This window comes from Pocillopora damicornis, chromosome 1 (assembly GCF_964200805.1).
Source record: "Pocillopora damicornis chromosome 1, jaPocDami1.2, whole genome shotgun sequence".
Taxonomy (NCBI): domain Eukaryota; kingdom Metazoa; phylum Cnidaria; class Anthozoa; order Scleractinia; family Pocilloporidae; genus Pocillopora; species Pocillopora damicornis.
Window position 1 is genome coordinate 27,894,591 of NC_142670.1, and position 22,891 is coordinate 27,917,481.

The 22,891-nt window shown below is 38.5% G+C and overlaps 2 protein-coding genes across 6 annotated transcripts in view; one reads left to right on the plus strand and one right to left on the minus strand.

The window, feature by feature from the left end:
- Positions 1-2,488: 2,488 nt before the first annotated feature.
- Positions 2,489-14,582, minus strand: LOC149053086 (uncharacterized). Of its 2 annotated transcripts, XM_089213051.1 has the most exons (12): positions 12,829-14,582; positions 10,887-12,184; positions 10,327-10,390; positions 9,770-9,980; positions 8,649-9,013; positions 7,939-8,165; positions 6,579-6,871; positions 6,010-6,348; positions 5,488-5,623; positions 4,742-4,781; positions 3,928-4,035; positions 2,489-3,347 (listed from the first exon to the last, which is right to left on the minus strand). In XM_089213051.1, exons 1-12 carry the CDS (start codon positions 14,525-14,527, stop codon positions 3,037-3,039), a joined length of 5,091 nt encoding a protein of 1,696 aa, XP_089069177.1. In that variant the 5' UTR covers positions 14,528-14,582; the 3' UTR covers positions 2,489-3,036. The 2 variants fall into 2 exon arrangements, with proteins under 2 accessions (XP_089069177.1, XP_089069173.1); XM_089213047.1 differs by lacking the exon at positions 3,928-4,035.
- Positions 14,583-16,729: 2,147 nt separating this feature from the next.
- Positions 16,730-22,891, plus strand: part of LOC149053087 (microfibril-associated glycoprotein 4-like) — a 22,936-nt gene continuing 16,774 nt past the window's right edge. The window contains exons 1-5 of one of the 4 annotated variants that reach the window (XM_089213266.1): positions 16,730-17,513; positions 19,307-19,341; positions 21,503-21,861; positions 22,215-22,481; positions 22,746-22,797. The gene's annotated coding sequence lies outside the window, so the exon portion shown is untranslated. The other 3 variants (XM_089213258.1, XM_089213255.1, XM_089213271.1) reach the window with 3 other exon arrangements.

The window sequence follows — 22,891 nt, forward strand, 5'->3', positions numbered from 1 at the left end:
TGTCTAAGATATTGATCTTTATACTATACACGTTCTTGTATTCGCAAAAAAAAAAAACGACATTTGAAAACAACGACTTTGGCGCTTGAGGCGACTTCAGTGTTTGCCCGGCTACGTTTTATCATTGCTTGAGGATTTTAGTTCTAGTAACCCGATTAAAATTTTGTGCACAGCCCATGCATCAAATCTATGAAGTAAAATATTGTATCCTTCCTCATACTAGTTTATAATAATGAGTTTGCTAGTACCTGCATGGCTTTACACGATGATATTTTCCAGGCTCCAAAAAAGTCACTTTCCTCATTAACATTTCCCTTAAATCTAATGGCTTGCTAAAATCCTCAGTCCCTCTCCTTGGCAGCCCAGCCTCATGAACTAGTCCGCAACAGGTGTGAGAAGCAAATGAATGACAGAAATAAGCGACCCTGTTCCTTTCTACACCTTTCTTGATGCTGTTCGCTTAGTCTGAAGGTGGCATTTAAGACATGTCGTATATACTAGCCATTTTTTATTTAGCTAGGGTACCTGCATAATTATTTTATAATGATGTTTATGAGAAAATGGTTGGGTTGAAATATAATATAATGTTTTGCCAGCAGGTAACTGCATTAATGAAAAAATGTTTAAAAAAGTGTGCATTCAATGTATATGCTGAGTTTTTGCATTAAGTTGGCCAATTTTAACAAATACCCAAGCCTTTTAAAACCTCTTATGTTAAAATTTTATCAGAATGAACCAGTGAAAGTGTTAGTAGATGGTCAAATGAATACTTTTTCAGATTAATAAAATGTATTGTCGTGTTTTATGGTAACCGTGATATTGCCACAACTCCAGTTTCCAGGACTAAAATTCATAGAGGCTACCATACAAGACTTTTGAATCTCTTTCATGAGTCAATAACAAAATCGACTCAACTTTAAAACTAAATGTAAAACTTGAGTTTGGATCAGTTTCTGTAATGCACAAAGATATTCTAGTTCTAGCCTGTCTGCGTTGAAATTTTCGCGGCGTAAGAACCAGACGGTAGACAAATTTAGAATTTCAGCAGCTAGAAGTTGCCAGGATAGAGCACAGTTGGTTTAAAGACATGTACAGTGATATGTAATTACAGCATAGGTCTTTGCAGCCAGAGCAGTTGAAAGAGGAGAATTTAAACATCGACACGAGTTGAAATGTGACTTTTTTCCACGCTTATTAGAGGAGTTGGACAGGTTGGAGAAAAATCGTTGAAGTAAACAGTCATAAATGGCCACATCAGGAGAAGGTATGAGATGCTAAGTACGATTCTGGCACATTGTTTCACTGACTACTGATCCCACTTGAAAACCCTTCAATGGACTGGTGATATCTAGATCTTAACTCGAAGTCGTTTAACGTCGTTTCATTCTGTCTAAACCAAAATTAACAAACACGGGAAATAGAATATCATTTCAACCGATACAGACATCTAAGGAAGAAAACATTCTATATTCTGGACAATCCGTTCAAACCATAAGGAATGTCAACGAAAGTCTTCAGCTGCTTGAAAATACCGCTGACTAGCACGCATATTGATACGTTGATCACTTTGCAAGTTGTGAGAATATCGTCCTTCCGTTCCACATCTCGTTAACTCTTCGAGAGCCAGTGCATAGGAATTTTTAGAAGTTGAAGGACTGGAAAAAAAACTGACTGGAACTCCGCTTTTCGGGTTGGCTATATAAATCTATATTATATTTGATGGGGACCACTCGTTGTTGCAGGGGTGAACTTGTTGTTGAACTTTCAATGGGGCGAAACCACAACAAACCACAATTCAACTCAAATAGTGTCTAGCATCTAATTTTCCTCACAGTGTCAACCTAAATCAAAAATTAAGAACACGAAAATATAGTAACTGATCTCTAACTTAAGAAGCTCTTAACTGTTAAACCAATTCTCTTTGTCTGTTCCTTTGGAAATGCAAAGAGAATAGTAAGGAGAAAATGCATTCTAATGTCAAGCTGTGAAGTATGAGATGAGATGCTTGAGGGTAGTAATGTACTTCACTCGCTCTGGACGATAGAGCTAAACAAAAAATACTACGTCACAGTTATATGGACGACAGAGCTAAATAACGAAATGCTACATCAGTTAGACGGTCAATAACACGGGCTCAAGCGCTCGAAATTTGCGGCGAAAAATAGAGCTGGCATTTAAAACCAAGGCATTTTGTTGTCGTTGAAGGCATTTTCCTATTTCCAGTGTTTTTAAGAAGAAAATTAAATGATGAAATTAGAAGATCCTCGCAGCTAAGAACACTACTGAAACTAATAGTTGTAAATAGGACCTGAAAAAAATTCAGGCCCGTACGGGATTTGAACCCATGACCTCTGCGATACCGGTGCAGCGCTCTACCAATTGAGCTAACAAGCTAACTGGGAGCTAGTCAATGAATTGGGTACAAATAAACATCCAGGTGAATGAAGAATTTAGATATATGAAAATTCACATATTTGCACTGCGGTGGAGAGACGAAATTAGAAGATCCTCGCAGCTAAGAACACTACTGAAACTAGTAGTTGTAAATAAGACCTGAAAAAAATTCAGGCCCGTACGGGATTTGAACCCAAAATTTAAAATTTAAAATTAGAAAATTAAATTTTGAAAATATCTAGGGGGTGTAAAAAGTTTTTTTAAGTTATTCTGTAAGTTATTCTGTAAAAAAAAGCAGCAAGGAAAAAACGGCTAGAATCTATAGCATAGCACATCGAACGTGCAAACGACTCAAAACTCGTTTTCCGCGCCAAAGCGTAGCGCATGCGCATACGTTATTCGGCTCTTCGTTGTTCTGGACGTCTGAGTGAATTCTGACCTTAGTATTCTTTAGCTAGCGGCTCTTGAGTGCAAAAATACGAGTAAATATGTTTTTTTTAGAGATAATCTTTCCCCTATCTTGAATCGCAAGGAAAACGAACGACTTACTGAGCGCGAATGCTCGACACAGACGCTCTTTAGAGTACTCACAAAGATATTTGACGTAATAAAGAAACGACTCAGTCTCTATAGTATATATGACTAAGGAGAGGCATTTCCTGCAATCTTATCGCAACAATACTGCTCTGCTAGATCTTTACATTCCACCAATTCGTGACACAAGTTATCGTACAAAACTTTGTAAGTGGCTTCGGAGCCTACTTTTTGTTTCCAAGCTATTAACATTTTATAAGCCTTCTCTGCCAGCTCCTCATTGGCTTGATCAAGGTCATCTATTACAGCTTCATTGAATCCCAGGCGTCTACCTAATGTCTTCCATTTTCCTGCAAGTTCCCTGGCAAGATATTGCAACTTCTCATATGATGGTTTACCATCTTTAACCACATAGATATCTGAGGATAACAACGGAGGGAGAATAAAATTAAAAATTAAAAAAGGGGTGCTTCAAGGCTTTGGCGAATAGCGAACAGTTGTGGCGAAAGGCGACTTCTCATTTTTTTGGCATCATTCAATACCGAATCGTCTGCCCTAGAGATTGTCAAGCTTGAGCGAGGGGACATTTGCAGCGGCAGGGAACCATTTTCCCAACCCATACATAAACCAAAAAAAAAAAAAACGCTTAGAAAGTTTTCCAGACTCATTATCTATTTCTGACCTCTTATTTTGCGTATGGTCCAACAAGCATCTTGAAAATGGAGGTCATTGACGTCTCCTAGCTATAGTCTCCAGCCGTTAATGCTAGAGTAGGTTATAGTTGTTCAAGATACACGGGTGTTGGATTGAGCCCACTCAGTTTTAATTCATTATTTTTTATTCTCTTATATAAGTGGGTAAAGAGGATTTCTAATAAACATAATGCCAGTCTTTCTGCATAAACAGATTTTACCATAAATAAACGCGTAACAACATGCAGACTTGAAAAAATACAATTATAAAGGAAAATCCATCGCGCATTTTCAATCTCGGTACCACCTGCAGATTGGCGTATCCTCTTCCTAGGAGCTGCAACAAGGCTGCATGACGATGATTCTGAATTTGGACGCTTTACAACTGAATGTTTCACACTTTGGGAGGAAATACCTGCATAATAATGGGGTTAATGAGATGGCTGGGTTGGGAACTAATGCAAGTCTTGTGGCACATATGGTTCGGAAACTTTGATGTGGTGATCCTGGACTGTGATCATCCGGGTAAGACCCAGCGTTCACAAATTAAAGTAGTAAGTTTTGACGATTTCTCCCATAAGTAACAATGAGCATTGACAAATTTGACGAAGGGGGTCGTTGTATGGAAACATATTCGATTCAAGATTTCATTCGAAAAGCAATAAGGCCATCATTTTAACGATATAGCCGACGGAATAATTTTTTGGAGAATTACACTTCTCTATATCTTTCCCAAGCTATTTGGTGCTTATTCGTTTTCAGCATCAAATTCCCTGCAAGGAGGGACGCACGCACCGTGGTCTGCATTGAGTTTACTGATATATAACAGAGACAATAAGCCATCACTGTTGAGCGTAAGGGGGGCACGGCCCGATTTATTGACACATGAAGTAAGGTAGGTTATTAGGACTTTCCGTTGAGAACACGTGCTTTGTCACTAAATGCTACATTTTCAAAACCCATAGAGCCTATGTTTCTGAATTTACATATTTTAGAACAAGATGACTGGTCCTAAGTAAATTTTATTTATTCGAACAACATATTTTAGAACAAGATGACTGGTCTAGTAAATTGTATTTATTCGAACAACAACGAAACCTACAACAAAAACAACATCTTACCACTTCCTTCTTCAAAGTCAGAGGTGACAGGAATAGAAACCTAAATGGAGGAGGGAAAATTTACAATATTACGGGTGAGTATGAGGTGAATAGAAATGAGGAAATAAAAAAAAATACTAATTAATCAGAAAAAGGAAAAATAATTAAGAAAAAAGGCCGAGGCATAGAAAGCGACTTTAAAGCAACTAAAAAATAAAAGTAGTACACAAAATCAAAAATTTGCAAGGCCCTGCATGTTCATTTACTGTTTCCTGTGGGCAGGATATTTCTTTACCTATTCGACATTCTTCAGTGTTTTTTTTTCTTGTGATTCGTCCTTAATAAGTTTCGTGCCGCCTTAAATGACCTGATTATCTTACTCGGAAAAAGGTTTACAACTTCTAGGAGAAGGAAACCTAGAAATAAAGAACTTGCTAAAATAGCTTCTTTTCATCTTAGTAAGTGGTCTGACAACAGGCAATGCACTTTGGAAGTAAGGTGAAATATTTTTGTTGAGAATTTGACTGTATTTTTACTTCCTAAGAGCGGTCGTAATTATTCCCATACAAACTAAAATTTTCGACATGACTCTTATTTCGCAAGATGATCATCTCACAACTGGAGCTTGGGCTGCCTGTGGTTAAAGCATTGCTAATCCTTTTAATTCATTGTCACCTACTATAATAAGGTTGGCATCAATACTATATCAGCTCTGGGCTAAAAGTGCATTTAATTAGCAAATCCACAAACCGCAAGATGTCACTTACTTGAGACGCTAACACCATGATAATGTTGCACAAAAGTTCCTGATTTTGGTCGCAAAACTTCACTACTGGAACACTCTCATGATCACTTCTTAGGTAAACTTCACCAGCTGTGTAATAAACTTCGTTTTCGTGGAATCTATTAAAAAGGAAATGAATTTAAATGAGGTAAACCCAACGTACACCAGTCGAGTCTTCGTCTAGAATAGCACACGTTTTGAAATATTTTCTTACAATCGAAAATGACAGCAAATTTGACGAGAGGCCTACTGAATATTTAAAATCGAGCATTTGAAGACAATTAAGTCCAAACAAAACCAACATGTATACCTCTATGGCTCTATTGATTGATAAGAAACCTAGAAAAGCCATGGCGAAAAATGGTTAACTGACAATTGAACAATGTACAATTTTACAATGGAATGAATAAATCATTTCTATGTAAAACTAGCATGAACGTATTTAGAAGTATTCAATTGAATCGTAGTGCTTGATGGGCCAAAAATAAAGTATATTATATTATACTTCACAAATTGTAAGGCATTTTTCTGGTCTGTGCCCTGGGGTATGATTGCTTTGGAAAGCGACACCAAAATTTTCTCCTCTCCATAGACTGGTTTAGAAGAGCTGCCTTCGTCTTTGTAGGGCACGACACACTCTGATATTTGCCGTTTTACATCATAATACAGTCTTTGAGGGTAGCAAAAAAGTTTGAGTCCAAAATGATCACGAACACCGGTCTCACACAAGCACGTAAAAAATCGGGCATGCTGAGGCCTAGACCTACTGCAAAGTTTCCCTAAAAACTCTGTGAGGCCTGAAGCAGATTGTAAAAGTGATCTGATCAACTTGATTGGACGGAATCTGCCAAAAAAGAAAAGTAAAACCAAATACAGCTCAAGCAACCCAACGGAAATGATTATTAGCCATTGCACACTAATCTTGAGTCTACGTACTCGAGTAATCATTTTATTTATTGAATCTATATTGAACTAAAAGAAATACATGCATGTATGACTGTACACTGAAATACTGTTAAATTTCCTCTACGTCTTGCGTATTTTTTTTAAATAAAGCCGAAAATAAATACTTACCCAGAGAAATGCCTAACTTTGAATTGCGCTTTCCCATTTAGAAGACGTGGCGGTTCATCCAATTGATCTGTAACGTCTTTCCAGTCATGTGGTTCAACTAGAGACTCACAGTGTAATATCCTCAGTTCACCAGGACATAACTCTGCTGGCTCTTGTTTTCCTCTACGGAGGGTAAGAGGAATCCTTATTGTTACAGGCGCGATGAGAGTAACATTTTGAGAGCTTGAAATGTAAAGAACTGGACCGACAAGTCCTCCCTCTCCTTTTAGCTCACTGTTTGGGAATTCTTGTACCTGGATTTAAAAGCAAAACAAGTTACGTTGGACATATTCAACTACTCCCAGCATAAAGTTCATTTGCTTTACATTGTGAAAAGTGAATTTCAGGATGAAATTTCAAAACTACCTAAAACTATAGTACACAATGTAAATGTCCTCTCAAAGTTTTATGTTGCAATATAAGCATTGTTATGAAAAAATGTATATATTGGACTTACCATAAAAATTCTGATTGGTCAGGAGCACTCAATCAATATACAATTAAGTGTGAAGTTATCATTATAATAACCCGATATCTGCAGCAGATATTGCAGGTATCATGTCGATTTCAACCTCTGCCTAGTTTCCAAGCCCTGACTGTCTGTGAAGTATCCTTAAACTTTTGTAAATTTAGAGAGAAGTGTCTTCCTTTGCAGTTTGTTTAAAAAACGTATAATAAAACAATAATTTAATTTAGTTTTTGCATGATATCATAACTCATCAAACCCTATGTCTGTGTTATCTTTGGCTCCCACGGATAACTCAGACCTTGGTTTTGCTAATTCATCATGATATCATGCTTAACTTCATCCACTAACTGCATTAATTGCAAACTAATACAAAGCGCAAAACCAATTTAACTGACAGGAATGATTTCAATTTGACATTTATGTCTAAGCAAAACAAAAACAAATGTTCTGTTTGTTGCTTAGAATGAGTTCTCCAAAACCTAGTTTTTAAAAAGGGAATTGCCAAGATCCATGACTACATTTGGGGACAGTAGTACCACAAATAATTTGAAGTTACCAAAACTAGTGATTAGAACATTACTACATGTATCTTCCCAAACATGAAAGCACATGCACAACTGTCCTGTATTTACCTTAAAGTTGTTAATTTATATCTCTCTTTCCATCAATATTGCCACCAAGGTCATGGAATGTATGGCAAGTAACTGAGGGTATAGGCTATACTCTTGTAACACCTTTGTGTTATCTCCTTGCTTTAGACAATCCCCTCACGCCAATCTTACAACTTTCAAAACTGGAAAATGAAAAACTTCCAGAACTCATGCATGTATAGAATTTTAAAGTTCCATGTACCTTGATTGTGACACAGAAATCTTGATTGACAGGAACACAACTCTGAGGAATTTGGACATTGACATCAGGAAATTCAGGCACAATACAGGTCAATTCCGGACCTACTGCAGTACCTCTTGAAAAGGTGAAAGACTTAGGACGCCAGATTGCAGCAAATGAAGAAACTGCTGATTTTGTACAAACAGCTTGTGCAAACGGGAAAAGCCACTGGGGAACTGTTGAAGTTTCTGCGTGAAAATAAAAATAATGGTTGAAATTGCTTCCTTTAGCCGTGTTTTGAAGTCTTCAAGTCTTTAATTCTTTTGCTTCAAAGAATTAATTCTGCAACAACATGGTGATTAAGATAAATTTATATTATAATGATTAAAATGCATTGTAGACTTCTTGTAATATCTATGCCATAATTACGCGTACTGCTTGGATGCAACTACAGGTAAAATAAAAAAAATAAAAACTCTGTTGGAGTGTAGTTCGGAGGTCATGCATTGCAGAGATCAACATCAGTATCTGAATCAGTGCACACCTACTCCTCCCCTAAGCCAATAATAGTCAACTGCTAAGTTTAGGTTACAAGCTCGGGTTAATTTTGGGTCAGGAGAGGGGAGGTGTACAATTACTCAGATACTGACATTGGTACCAGTGAAAAGGGAGCCTGAGAATATAATTCAATAAGTTGTTCACACTTGCATTTCATAACAACATAATGGTACCTGATCCATGCCAAGTATTCTCTGTCTTCAATTCCTTCCATTCATTGTTCTCTTGGTCAGTCAGTTGCTTGATAACCACCTCATACCCCTCCAAATTTGGGGCACTGTGCAACAAAGCTACTGTCAATCTTGTTCCTTCAACACTTTCCTTGTACTCCAGATCTGGTGGGCCATCATGAGATAGTTCAATAACACTGCTAACCAATATCTCATCATTAGCAATGGGTGGAGAGAGGATTCTGGGGTTCCACAGTAAGCATCTACATGTAAATGGCAAGGGATGTTGGATAGCCTCACTGCAAAGTTGGATAGAGGCACCCGCTTCCCTTATGTGCCATGTGTCTTCCTTACCTCCGATTTTTCCTCTGAAATACAAAGGAAAATTAATCACTCAGCATTTTCAGAGCATTTTTGTGCAAGTGGAGTAAGCAATGACAAGGGAATTAAAATTGCAAGTAAGAAACTTGCTCAGATAATGACACTTAACCTCAAAACTAAATCTAATAACTGTTCTAGACCTTTTTGGTTAATTTTTTTTCAGTCAGTTATTAAAGTTATTACTTTTTGCAACCCGCGAAACAGGCCATGTGAGCATAACACGTCACGCAATACATCACGCTGGGTTTGTCCAGTTGATTTTGATGATCGCAAGGCAATGTTGAGTTTGTCGCTCTAAACAGTTGTGCTTTGTGGTCCATAACAGCGTAAAATCATTAATTATGGAAACAAATTTGCAGAAAGGAGGGCTAGTTAAATGCGTAACTGTAAGAATTCTTTCAGATTGTGCGCGTGTTGTTTTGTAAATAACACTGTAACGTATTTTAACTTGCTTGTGTGTCCTTTTAATAGGCCTTAGGTAAGAAGAGAGGTTCATCGGTATATTTCATAACATATGATCTCGTGGTAATTCTGAAAAACACAAACAGTTCCATTGACGTCATCTAATCCATTCATGATAAATATGCAGCGAAAAAGCATCGATCTCTCTCCAGAATGGATCTTTTTTGGACGTCGAAACAACCTTCGGCCATAAATTTCCTTACAACAACTTGCAATGTTTGCCCCGTGGCGATTCCAGAAATCATTGCGCAAACGCAAGCGACTCATTCATCTCCACTTACTCGTGTATCTTTATCCTATCTGGATCTTGTTCCTGCTCACTTTTTAACTCTTCGTCATCTTCTTCTTGAATTGCTAGTTGTTGCACTTGCTGACTAGCCTCTGGAATCTCTTCGCTACCATCGGAACTATCGTGATCATCATCATCATCATCGGAAGGAATGTCAACTTCGTTGTCACCGTCATCGTCCTCATTGAGCAGCTGTTCAGCTTCTTAAATAACAAAGTTTTTTTACTTGAAAAGGATTCACCAGTGAAAAGCAAATCCTGCATTTTTCAAAACAATTACAATAAAGCATCGTTCGCCTACGCCCCGTGGAAAGACGAACCTTACAAAACATCAACCATGCTCATAAATAACGAAAGACACTCGCGTTCTCTCGGACATATTAGTAAAAAGAAAGCCTGCAACTAGGCTTATATAAAAAATCCTTTTTAACCACGTTTTTTATAAGTGTAATTGCGGGCGTTTTTAACTATTGTCTTCAAGAGACCGCCTTTGTCTTTCGTTATTTAATATATGCGCGACTTATGGTCAAAGTATTCCCTCATCAAATACCTTTTGCTCCATGAGAAAGGAATCCTTTCACGGTTCCCATCAAAGTTCCGCTCTGTTTGGCTCCCTGAGTGAGCATTTAAACGGAAAAAAGTTCAGAGAATCGCCATTAATCCGAATCTAAGTAACGTAAATGGGCTAATAAAAAGCAAAATGTGTTGAGCCACCAAGGATAATGTAGCATGCTTGGACAATGTAAGGATAACTTTTTTGGTAAGTCTAAGATGCATTTGTTCCACAAGGAGACTAGCTGGGTAGATTTCGCGAGATTGCTCGGTTCAACCAATTAGAGAGTGAAAAACTAATGAAAGTTAGCGATTGTACTATTATGTATACTAAAATAAAACCCTTAAGAACTTCGTAATAGACCTCGCTCACATTAGAGTCTCTGTGCCTCAGTGGTAGAGCACCGGGGCGCAGAATCCGAAGGTTTGAGGTTCGATTCCTCATGAGGAATTTTTTCTTTGTCCCACGCTCGTGACAAGACGGAAAACATCTTTCTCTTAACTAGACCCCATTCAAGTTGATGTCAGCCATTAATAGGTTAAAGAGCTTTGTCATACCTTTAACAAACTCTCATACTTCTGTTTCTTCCTCTCTTTCGTCTGTGATGTAGCCATTTCTACAAGGTTGGTGAGAATGTCGATTCTGTCGTGCTCTGACATTCCTTCCTTCTTTCTTTTCCATTTCTCTTCATAAAATCGAAAGGCTTCGTTACTGTACTTTTCGCCCTTACTTTTCTCGGAAAGCTGTGCACAGAGCTCACAGAGAGTTTGCAGAATTTCCTCTCTCTTGGTGTCTGGTAACTTTCTCGTGTCCGGTGAATTCCAAGCGCCTTCATAAAACCATAGAGCTTCTTTTTGGTATCTCTCCTGTGTTTGACGGTCGCCAAATTCACCAAGCCTTTTTTTTAATGAATCAATAATTCTCTTGTTGGCGAGTGAAAATTCAAACCCTTCGAAGGCTCTTTCTTCGTCCCAGTGACGAAGAAAAAAGTGGAATGCTTCTTGTCGAAACTGATCTTTCCTCTCTCCTTTGCGAAGAATCGCTTCGTACCCCTCAACGATGCTGACCATGACCTCGCTGTGGTTTCCTTGGCCCAGAGACTTCTCAATCTCCCATGCTTCCTCATAAAACTTTTTCGCTTCGTCAGAGTCCTCCAAGTCTCGACAAATCTCCGCAATTTGGAAAGCACTTCGAGCAGTGTCAGGGTGCCTTCCCAAAATGACCTTCCGGATCTCGTAAGCGTTCTTTGCAGGTTGGTAAGCGTCTTCAAAGTTTTGCAACCAACAGTACGCGTTAGCAATGTTTCGATTGAACAGAGCAGTGTTCAGCATGCCCGGGATTTTTAGCTCCTTAGCGAGCTCTATGGCCTCTTTGTAGAATTCGATTGCCTTTTCAAATTGTTTCTTTCCTTCATAAACCGTCCCGATCTGTCCTTTGAAGAGAGGCATGTCAAAATGTTTCATTGAGCCAGAAAGCTGTTGTCTCATATCGTATGCTCTCATGTAGTACTTTATGGCCTCGTCATGTTCTCCTAGCTTGTTGTGGCAGTTTCCAATGGCGTTTAAGCACCTTGAAGTGCTTGTGTGGCTGTGAAGTACATTTTCCATTATCTTCAGCGCCTTGTGCAAAATCCTCAGTGATTTGGCCATATTCCCAGCTCTGTAATAAACTTCTCCCTTAGAGAACAGGTAGGAACTCTTGGTCAACCTAAAGGATTCTTTGCTCTTAATTTCCTTCTGCACTTTGCTAAGTAACTCTTTCGCTCTCCTCGCGACTGTCAATGCTCTCTGCCATCCCTCAAGTTTAAGAACCATCAATGTTTCGTGGCATTTTAGTTCTGCTCGAAGCAAGGAACCTAAAAAGACAAGGAAAACAAGTTTTCTCTCCCTCTTAGTTTTATGCACATTCTTAACCAGAGAGCGTTTTTATCTCTTCTTAGAAGGTCAATGAGAGTTAACTTCAGGAATGTTTAGAGAAAGTTTGGGTAGGGATGCATCTGCCTCTTCAAACCCTGAACCAATTCAGGAAGTTACCCTCTTATTAAGATTAAAAAAAAAAATGCGTATATTGCGACAAACGACCTTATTGGGCCTGGTCAACAAAACTGAGAAAAAGTATACCGAATCTTAGTGCAAATACCCTGTATAACTTCATCGCGAAAGATCTTTGGGCGTTTGAACAGATTCGAACAAAATAATAAGGCGGTAAGCTCCTTACCGGAAGGGTCAGATTACACTCAATAGCTTTGATTGTGTGATCTGATCGCCTGGGTGAGTGAAGTCCTGAGAAGGACTGCTGTCGGAAGTGGTGACTGAAGTTTCGACAACCTGAGCTAAAGTAACCACCAGAGTCAAGTAAACTGTCATTGTCAGTCGAATTTAGTTAATTTTGTTTTGTTAGTTTTTCCATCGAGTCGATGGCTAAGTTATACTACCGAAGTATCCAGAAAAACTCCCTACGTAAACTAAGACTTTTTGCTAGGAAGTAATAAAACTCTACCTTCCTTTCCATCTTCCTTGACCTTTTCGGCCCAGCAATTAAAAATTTTCTTCCTTGCTTTTACGTCAAGCATGGCCTCGAAGAGATAAAAGATCATAACACTTCCACGATGCTCTTTTGGGATAAGAAGATGGTCTGACTTGAAAGAAATATCCAAAGTAAGTTCAAAGTTTGGTTTGTCAAGATCAAAATTATCGAAGGCATTCATGTAGTCTTTGTCCAAAAGCTTGGAAATGTCTACCATTTTGGACATGAAATATTTACAAAACCTGGCTTTTGCCTTATCGTAAACTTTGACGAACTTCTTTTGGTTACTACCGATGCTTCTCAGAAATGTTCGCACCAAAGGGTGGATGTCATATGTGAGTTCTTTCACGTCAGGGTCTACCGTTAGCACTTCACTATTCCTGAGACCTTCTAGTTGTATAACAGCTTCTGACGAGTCCACTTCAAGGACTTCGGCTGCTGCTTCGACAGAGAAAGAGCGACAGAACAGTGACATCGAAATGGCAGAATCTTTTAACTGTTTACTTGGCAAGAAGAAAAACATTTTTCTCAAACAGCTTTCTTGCTCTTTATCAATGCCTTCCTTTTCAGAGTCGAATACGTCTCTCTCTCCACTCTCCTCTGCTGGTGGTATTCCCGATTCTTGTGGCTCGGCTGTTAGTGGCTGCTCAATCGTTTCCAGAATCTTGGTGTCATCTGCTATTTGTTGCCTCAATATTGCTGCCATTCCTTTTATGATAAGGGGATTCCCTTGGCATATCTGCAGTAGTTTCTCTATCTGATCCTCTCGAACGCTGCCAATTCTCTGACTTTGGAATAGAGCACTTGATGAAGCTTTCTCTAAGGCCATAACTTCGTAATTGTCAACGTTGGCCAACTTTGCGTGACTAAGTGTTGATCTTGATGTCAACAAAATCTTCAATTTCGATTTCCCCGGATAATCCTTTGGACCTAGAAGTTCTTGCAGAAACGTCACAAAATTGGCATTACGGGAGGTGGAAGCTTCATCATCTCCTCCTGCAAATTTATCGACGTTATCAAGGAGCAGCAAAATGTCACTGTGTTGCTCTGCCTGCCTTAACTGTTGCATTAATTCAACCACTGGATTTGCTTCGAAGCTTATGATCGTTTTGTCTGGTGCTAAAGCGTTTAAAACGTGAAAATGAACGTCTTCCATCTCTGTGATGTCTCTAAAATCAGCCTTGAATTTCCTCCCTGGCCACTTCGAAATGGTTTCCATGGCCAATTTCGTCTTGCCTACACCACTAATTCCATGCAAATTGACAACACACGAACTCCCCGTTGTCAACATTGCCATAACTTCCTTTAGGTCACGTTCCCTGCCGGTCAAACCTGATTCTCCCTTTCCAGGACTGACCTCTTGTTGGCGGTTTTCCTTAAATTGTTGAATTTTTTCCTTTAGCGACTTTTTCTTGGACGTTTTCGGGCTTAGAAACCCCTCCAACAAAGTCAGATTGTCCTCCGATACAAGACCCTGCTGAGCAAATAATTGGAGGCATGAGTACAAATCTTGTTCTCCTTGATCCTCAAACTTGCCCCTAAAATTAGTTTTTATGGACGATACAGCATGCCTTAGTTCTTCGGGGCTGAGTTCATCGGACACTCCTCGAAGAAGCTTTTGTAAACGAGGAGAAATTTCTCCAGAAGCGGAGATTGTCTCGACGGACGCCATCTTTGTTTAGCGTCGGTGGAGGCAATGTTGCACGACACGTGGCCGGCGTAATGTCTTCAAATTTATGCAGGAGAATGATATGATTTGTGACTGACAAAAGCAATTTTATTTACGTCACCCAGGAATTTACCTTTAGTGACCGATCTCAGTTGTTATCATACAAAGCAGTTCAGTTGAGAAGCCGTTGTTTTAAACTTTTCTGAACGATTGAGTAGGAAAGTAGCTATGTTTATCACTAAGTAAAAGAGCACCTTTAATTAAAATAATTGATTTGATTTGCAGTACTTAAAGCATGAAACCACTTATAATTAAACGCCCTTTGATAAGCTATTAATACGTCTTTCGCATCCTCAGTTCCATTAACACGAATTTTAATCTTAGCAAAGCTGCTCTTCGGCTGTATTTCTGAAAGCGATTTCACCAGCAGTCACAACTTGACGACTGGTCTGCCGTTCAGCAAAGCGAATGCCGAGAGAGTCGGGGTTAGGAACCAATCTTTCACGGCTCGTTCCACTCTGTAAGCGGGAGTCGAAGAAACTTCTCTCTTAAAGCGTTTTCTTTAGCTCACTTTTGCGTTACAATTGATCAATAGAGTGTGAACTATCGTTAATGAACTGGCCCGCCTCTGTTAACTAATTAGTATTATAACAATTAAACGTGAGTGCCAAAATCAAATAAAAGCTTTACATTTACATGCCTAAAAAACGCGTGCTTAACTCAGATTAAAGAAATTTTTTTCCGAAGTCGAAACTTTTTCTCTCAAAGTATTTATTTAGTTCACGTTTTCGTTACATCGGATGAATAGAGTGTGAACTGTCGTTAACAATCTGTTCCGTTGCTAAATAATTTGTATGAAACGATTTTTTCTTACTCTCTCGCTTTCGCTCGGAATTCGCCTTTACCTATTTTATAGGCCACCTTTGTTTCTCTTTACGCGCCTCCTAACCTGTTTTGCCACCACAAATGTCAACACCCCTGTCATCCAGAGCACCATCCCAGCACCTTTGCCACGGACACCACTTCCGTCATCACTGTCACCACTACCACCGGTTCCACTTCCATCATCACTATCACCACTAGCGCCAGCTCTGTCGCCACTACCGCCAACATTGTCACCAGCACACAAGCTTAGTCCGTTCCGCTCCTTGCCACGAAACCTCTTCACGAAGACCCACCCGGATGGCCACTCAGAAATAGTCCCATGGCTTCAGCGTATTTCTGAACAACAAACAGCTTTGAACGAGCGGTTCGACGCGCTAATTTGAGTGCTTAGTGGTACAAACGAATCAGCCACACCCCCTGTTGAAAGCCATGAGGTCGTGGATCAACAAGAACTTCCAGCATGCACTACATCTTTGGATGAGTCAACGAACTCAACGCAGTTAGAAGTGGAAACTCGTGATGATACCCTCCTTTTATACGGTCGTGGTCGACATTGGGAAAAAAAATTGCGGTTCATCTTGTACGTCATTTCTTTTTGCCGCTCGAATTGGATGGACAAAATGTTAGGGGGGTTGGAATTAAACTTCCGCTTGATCCACTTAAAATGGAAAGGATAAGAGAGGTAATCTTTAGATTTTTTCCGTTAACGTTAACGCAACAAGAACGGGGATGATTGCCGTAAAGCTATAGACGGATACGTAATAGAAAGATTGCCGAACAGGCACGCGTAAATTAACATACTGAAATACCTCTGTTTGTTTTCAAAGTTTTTATCGTTAACATTTTATTTTGTTTGATTGTATACTGTAAATTAAGCTTAGTTATGTAAATGAAATATTTGGGTTGATGTCAAATTTTAGAGTCTGTGTTGAAAGATGTTGACATTACTGACAGACGCTTGCAAAATATGATAATGAACGGTAGTATGTCGAAGCGTTTTCGGTTTTTAGACGAATTTTCGTCTTTGACATTGCGATTTACCATGACTTGACCTATTATTATTAAAATATGATGCGCTCCGCAATCAAGCAAAACATCACGAGCGATGCGAAATGAAACTGTCTGGTATGTAAACACTGAAGCGGGCTCCGTTTGCAATGAATAAAACAGAACACAATTCTCATTCTTTAAAAAGCACATTTTCTTTCTAATCCTCACCGAAGATTATCGAGGTAGGTCAAAAGTTTCGAAGAAATCATCACCTGCGATATAAACACCACATTGTTCACATTCCGCAGCGTAAACATCTTAGGGAGCGCTGATTGCAGTGAATAAATTGAGAAGGATATTAGTGAGTATATGTTTCGTTACTCGCTCAATGAAACTCGTGTTTGGATGCCTTGGGTAAGTGACATTTTCCTTCCCAGCCGATTCATCAACAACTCAAATCAAGCAAATCTACTGCTACTGCTCGTTATTCAGAACATTTCGCGAAGAGTAACATGCGTGAGTGTAACATGATTGCTTTTTTTCATTATGTAAATTTTCCATTGTCTACTCGCCGCTTTTTCAAACCTAAAAGTCCTTTTTTTTCACACAACAACGAAATACATGGGAAAATTGTAGCACCGAATAACAAAGGCACATGAATCACGCATTTTTTCGACCGTGAGCGCAAAAAAATCGTATATACGCGTCTGACTACCCTGCGTCTGAGCGTATGAAATTTGTCTACGCAGTTAACGTCTACGCGAGAGGTACGGTAGTAGGTTACAAGTGTTAGCTCAGTGAAACTTTTGGAAGCTTGGAGCCTAACTTGCCTGGGATCGAGGGTAGAAAAAGGCTCTGAATGGAAGTGCTTGCCGAAGCAAACTAGATTTGACTTGGACTGGAATATCAAACTGTAGAAGATTTGCAAACTTCGGTTGAACGGACAGCTGAACCACAGATCGAAGAAGGGCAACTAATCACAGTGATAAAGGGATGTGTTTGAGAGCCACATGTAAAGATAGATCAATCGGATGAGTTTGGAAATATGAGCAAGGAGGAGTGCAGTCCTCCCAAACGACGTCGGATGTATCATGTTATCATCGGAACAGCTCAGGTCAGTACAAAATGCAGACTGCAGACGGAGAATTTAAACTTTTTTTTCGTCTGATATGCATCTTACAGAGTCTTACTAATATGCGAGCCAGCGAGTCATGCGAGTCACGATGCGAGCCATGCGAGTCATGCGAGCCACGGTTTTAACGTAAGAAAAAACATGCGAGCCATGCGAGCCAAGGTGCGAGCCACGGTTTTTACGTAAGAAAAACCATGCGAGTCATGCGAGCCACAATTTAAACGTAAGAAAAAATTACATAACGCTGTATATTAAATGATACATGACGCGAGTGACACTAGCGACATGTAGCGACGGTTTTAATTCATAGATGATTCTAAAACGTGATGTAACTGTATTTATCTCGTGCTATTTATTTGTTTAATTATTTATTTTAAGATCTGTTATACTATGTTTTGAAAGGAGAGAAAATGTCGAAGAAAAATACCTTCGAAGATGCGTCTTGGTAGTAAAACGATTTATCAATGTTCAGATAACATCAGTACTGTATAGATTACATAACACTATCGAAGTCACGCATTCTTTGTAGTCTTTAGAGACAGAGATGTTTTTGTTGTTGTTGTTTTTTGTTCTTGTTATTATTGTTGGTGCTGCTGCTCACAATTTCCCTACAATATGGAAAATTACAGTATGATCCAGTTTTTTTGGAACCGCCGATTTCATAATACCTTCTGTTATTTGAGCAATCTTTATGTCCAATTAGCAAAACAGAGGCAAACAAAGAAAGGAGAAATTTACCTCATCCAGATATTTCTGGAACCATTTTTTGTTTGTCTGGGAGGTTCAAGAAATCGGGAATCCATGGTATAACTCGAACTGACTTACTCTCTTGACTGTTTTGATTTTCTAGGTTTATTTTACTTAGCTGGTTACTAACAATTGCAAGGTGAGAGTCTTGCTTTGCAGAGTTGAAATATCTCGTTTGAAAAGTTAATATATATACTTCTGTCCGAGAGAAACTGGGTTTGAAAACAATCAAAAATGGCGCATGGACTCATGAGTAAGTGGTATTGTACGATATATTTTACATACGTGTTAATTTTTTATTTGATATATTTTTATTTTTCATTTTTCATGGCTCGCACCCTGGCTCGCATGACTCGCATGGCTCGCAACCTGGCTCGCATGACTCGCATGGCTCGCACAGTGACTCGCATGACTCGCTGGCTCGCACATTAGGCAGACCCCATCTTACACCTTAGCGACTGTCACGCAATCGCTTTCCGCCATTATCTTTCACGATCATCTGCTCTATTGTGGAATATTCTTTTTGTATTATTTTGAGATTTATTTTCGTAGCGAAATTGAAGTGAGATCCTGGCAGTATTAAAGCTTAAATTCTTGCTGTTCCATAAGATACCGTTTTCGACGGTGGACTTGAAGGTCTCAAGCAAGACCTCGGAATCTTGAACGAACTATCCCACAACGTATTGTTATCAGTGACTTATGATTTAGAGAATTCTTGAAAGATTTTCAATAATGTTTACAAACATTATTTTTCGGGCCGTGAAAGAGAAGCTGCATCTCATATTTTCCTGAAGTATAGTAAGAGTTTAAGGGTACAGCGTAACTGTGCATGTAACTCACTCCACGTCAAATAAGTAGACTAAGTGCTTTTCTCACATGCTGATTGGCCAGTTTGCATGTGATTAAAATACTATTTACCACTGTGGCGAAAGCAAAATGGCTTCCTATTTCTCTGTGATGAAGAGGTGTATAAAGTTTGATTGAAGCATAGCAAAGTGACAACTAAGTTTGGTTTGATTGCATTTCAGCAGATACTGTCCAGAGCCATGGAGGAGGTAAGTTGGTTAGTTACTTAATTTTTCCATTCATTGCATATTTCCATCCTTTTAAGGCAAAATATCAAAGTTTCTGAATACTGTAATGAGCAATTTATTGGAAAACTAGGAAACATGTAATATATTCATGCAGTCTAAAACAGACAAAACATAAATTAGAAAGTATCAAGTAGGCAAATGTCCACTTAACTCTTCGCCTCTGCACCCTAGCCCAGCAGTAGGATAACTCTTTTTTGGGGGTATACATGATTGTATAAAAAAAAATTGATTTTTATACCTATATGTAACTAACATGTAGATGTATGTTTTACAGTTACGAGCTGAAATGGATTCATTTGAGAATGTGCTTACACTGTACATGATTGTTAAATATATGTGGCCCTCTATATGATTTAAGGGATAAAGATGATAGCATGCTCACAACATGCTTCACCTGTAAAACAAGAGAAACCGGATATAACACAGTTGTTAAGCATGCTTAAGAGCATACTTTAATGAGCTTATAAATGCTTTTGTTTCATGTAACACCCTATATTAAACAATTAAGAGTGCCGTTGAACAATGAAGCATGAGCAGGCAAAGCGTGATAACCTTCAAATACAAAAGTTAGCCTGTGAGCAGACACAGCACACTAGTGTGTAACCTAGTGTGTAACCTAGTGAGTAACCTTGTGTGCAGCAAGCATGTTACCTGAACATTAAGTTAGATTGAGCAATCATTACCCAGTCAGTGTATACTACTAGGTCAATAAACCGAAGCTGGTATTACTGTTTTTTAATTATCAACTTCTGATGAGAAAAAAAAAAAGTTGAAACATTTGGCCGTGAACAAGTTTCAAGAATTTAAAGCAGACACTTCTTACTTTGTTCATGTGGAGAAGTGACTTTGATGTTAGTAGCATGTTGAATAATAAAATTTAACCCACCACTAGAACAAATGATTTGTGATGATTGTGTAAACAAGTCTGAGATATTCAAAACTTGCCGCAACAGATAGCCATAAATGGCCAACAGGTTTGTGTAACAGTATATCCTGTCAGATGACCAGAGTGGTTTTAAGGGATGGTAAACAAAACCAAAAGTGATAAATCATGTTGCTTTTAAGAGCCCTAAGCTATGGAACTCAAGTGGATGATAGTCATGTGCTTAGGTACACACTCAGTCACATGCCCTAAACTCGAATCAATGCAGTAAATAAATAACTAAAACCATTGTAATCCTCTGAATCATACAGTGTCACATATGTGCATTTACATAATTATGCAAACACGAAAGAAATCTTTCAGGCTGACTTGTCATCAGTTTTGAAACACATTTCCCCTCTGTAGTTGCAGAGTTTCCAAGTTTCCAAGTCTTGTTATTTCACATTGTTTAAAGAAAAAAATAACTTAACATAACATGATTTACAATGATATAGAAAAAAAAAACAAACAGAAATTAACTAGAAGAAAGAATATTTAATCGTTTAGAGTGGCCAAAGAAGCCAATGAGCTTTCAAGTTGGTCACTGTCATGTGTAGATATGAGTTGGGGTTGGCCGCATGTTAAGTATAATTTAAATTAATAGTTACATTAAAGATGATATTGTTATCATAAGGGAAGAAAGACATACATAAATGCAAGGTAGAATAAAAGGAAAACTGCATATTGTGAAGCATTATCTTATATAGCTAACAATTCAACTATGTTCAGCTTTGAGTACTCAATATGAATCTTTTATACCGCTTTTTGATTAGCATGTATGGAAAATAATTAAATTAAGGTGGTACAGATTGCCAGATTTTTATTGCAGAGAATTAAAATATATACATACCATAATTAGTGTGTGCTGATGGCTTAAAGAAGTTTGATGTAAAAAGTTATGCCAAAAAAGTAGCAAGCCAGAAACCATGTTTTAATCTGAGACATCTGAAAGAACACATTTTAGAGGAAGTGGTAAATATTGATAACAGCCAAGTACCTTTCGATGCACTATATTACCAAAATATACATGTATCTGTGACATCATGGCATGATTTATAGCTTTTAAATGATAAAATGTAATGTTCTAAACATGGCAGACACAGTGCTTGTACATGTAGAAAAATGAGAGAGATCCCTAATCAGTGACCTTAGCTATTATTAGTTTTAAAAAATATTAATTTGTTCCTCTTTTTAAACTGATCATTTAGGAAAGAGTTGTGCTAACAAAATAATTAATCAGCTGCCATGCAATGGGAGATATTCCTCCAGTCAGAGATACCATCATGGCAACTGACTGGAGGTGGTGGTGGAGTTTGTGGGGAAAGGAATCATTGTCCTCACATCAGAGTTGTCCGCACAACTGGAAAAATTCCCTCATGGGGAAGTCTCTGTCCTGGTCCCTGAAGGTTCATGTAATGAAAGGGGAAAAATGTATGCCAAGGGAGAAGCAGTGTTCAATCTATTATGGAAATGGCTGATCTTCCAGTTGCTTTTGGACCAAAGATGGCTGACAAACTTTCTGCTTCCCTCTCTCATCAGAAAAAAATAGTTTTTGAATCTACTCCAGGTATACTCAGTAACTTTGCTGATGTCATACATACCCCTTGTGATAGGAAAAGTTTCTTATATGGTCACAGGACATGACCACCCCAGCATTTTCACAAAGAGAGACTTGAAATTGTTGCTAAAGCAGTCACTAGGGTGAAGGATGGATCCTTTGAGATGATTTTTGTTAGTGCTGCTGAAGGAAAACAAAAGGGATTTGTTGAGAAATTTCATGAATGTGGTGTTCCTAAACATCAGATGATCATAATTGAAGCCCTTCAAATAATGAAGAAGAGTTGAAAAGGTGGCTCTGTGAGGCAGATCTTGCCATCATACCCTCAGGTTAACAAGAATTTGGAATGTTTGGTCTTGCAGGGTTGTAATCTGGCCTCTCTATCTTAGTATATGTACATGGTGCATCAGTACTTGGTGAAGCCTTGACACATGTTATTAGTGGTTTGTCATCCATTGTGGAGTCAGAGGATGTCAGTGAGTGGTCCAAGGCAATTAAGAAGGTCAGGGACATGGCTAGGACAGTACAGCTTAAAGAGGCTGATTTACTGCAGAAACATTGCAGTGAGAAGTACAGTTGGAAGAAACAGTGTGGAGATAGTGTTGAGGAGATGCTGAAGATGGCATCTGGTATGAATTTTTTTTTGCATGTATTGGTTATACATATAGTGGTTGTCAAAGTAAAGCAATGAACATATTCACTGCAATATAAATGTTTAAGTTGAGCTAGTGATATTTCTCATCATCATCATTGTATTTAGTTTCATCTGTTGTAGCCTTATAATGCAGAACAAATAACTCTGAAGAAGAGTAAAATTTTATGCCGTCAGGGTAGCCCATTCATCTCAAATTCCCATTCCTCTGTCTCATTTTGTCTTTTCTGTTCCTTTGCAGCTCAGCAAGACTAGACTCAGTAACATGGAATCTGAGTGAATGCATTGCTTAGGTAGTAAATCATTTCTTTTGATATTACTACAGAATATTGATAGGTTAACCAAGTGATTAAATTGTTAACCACTAATAAGTGATTACACCCATTA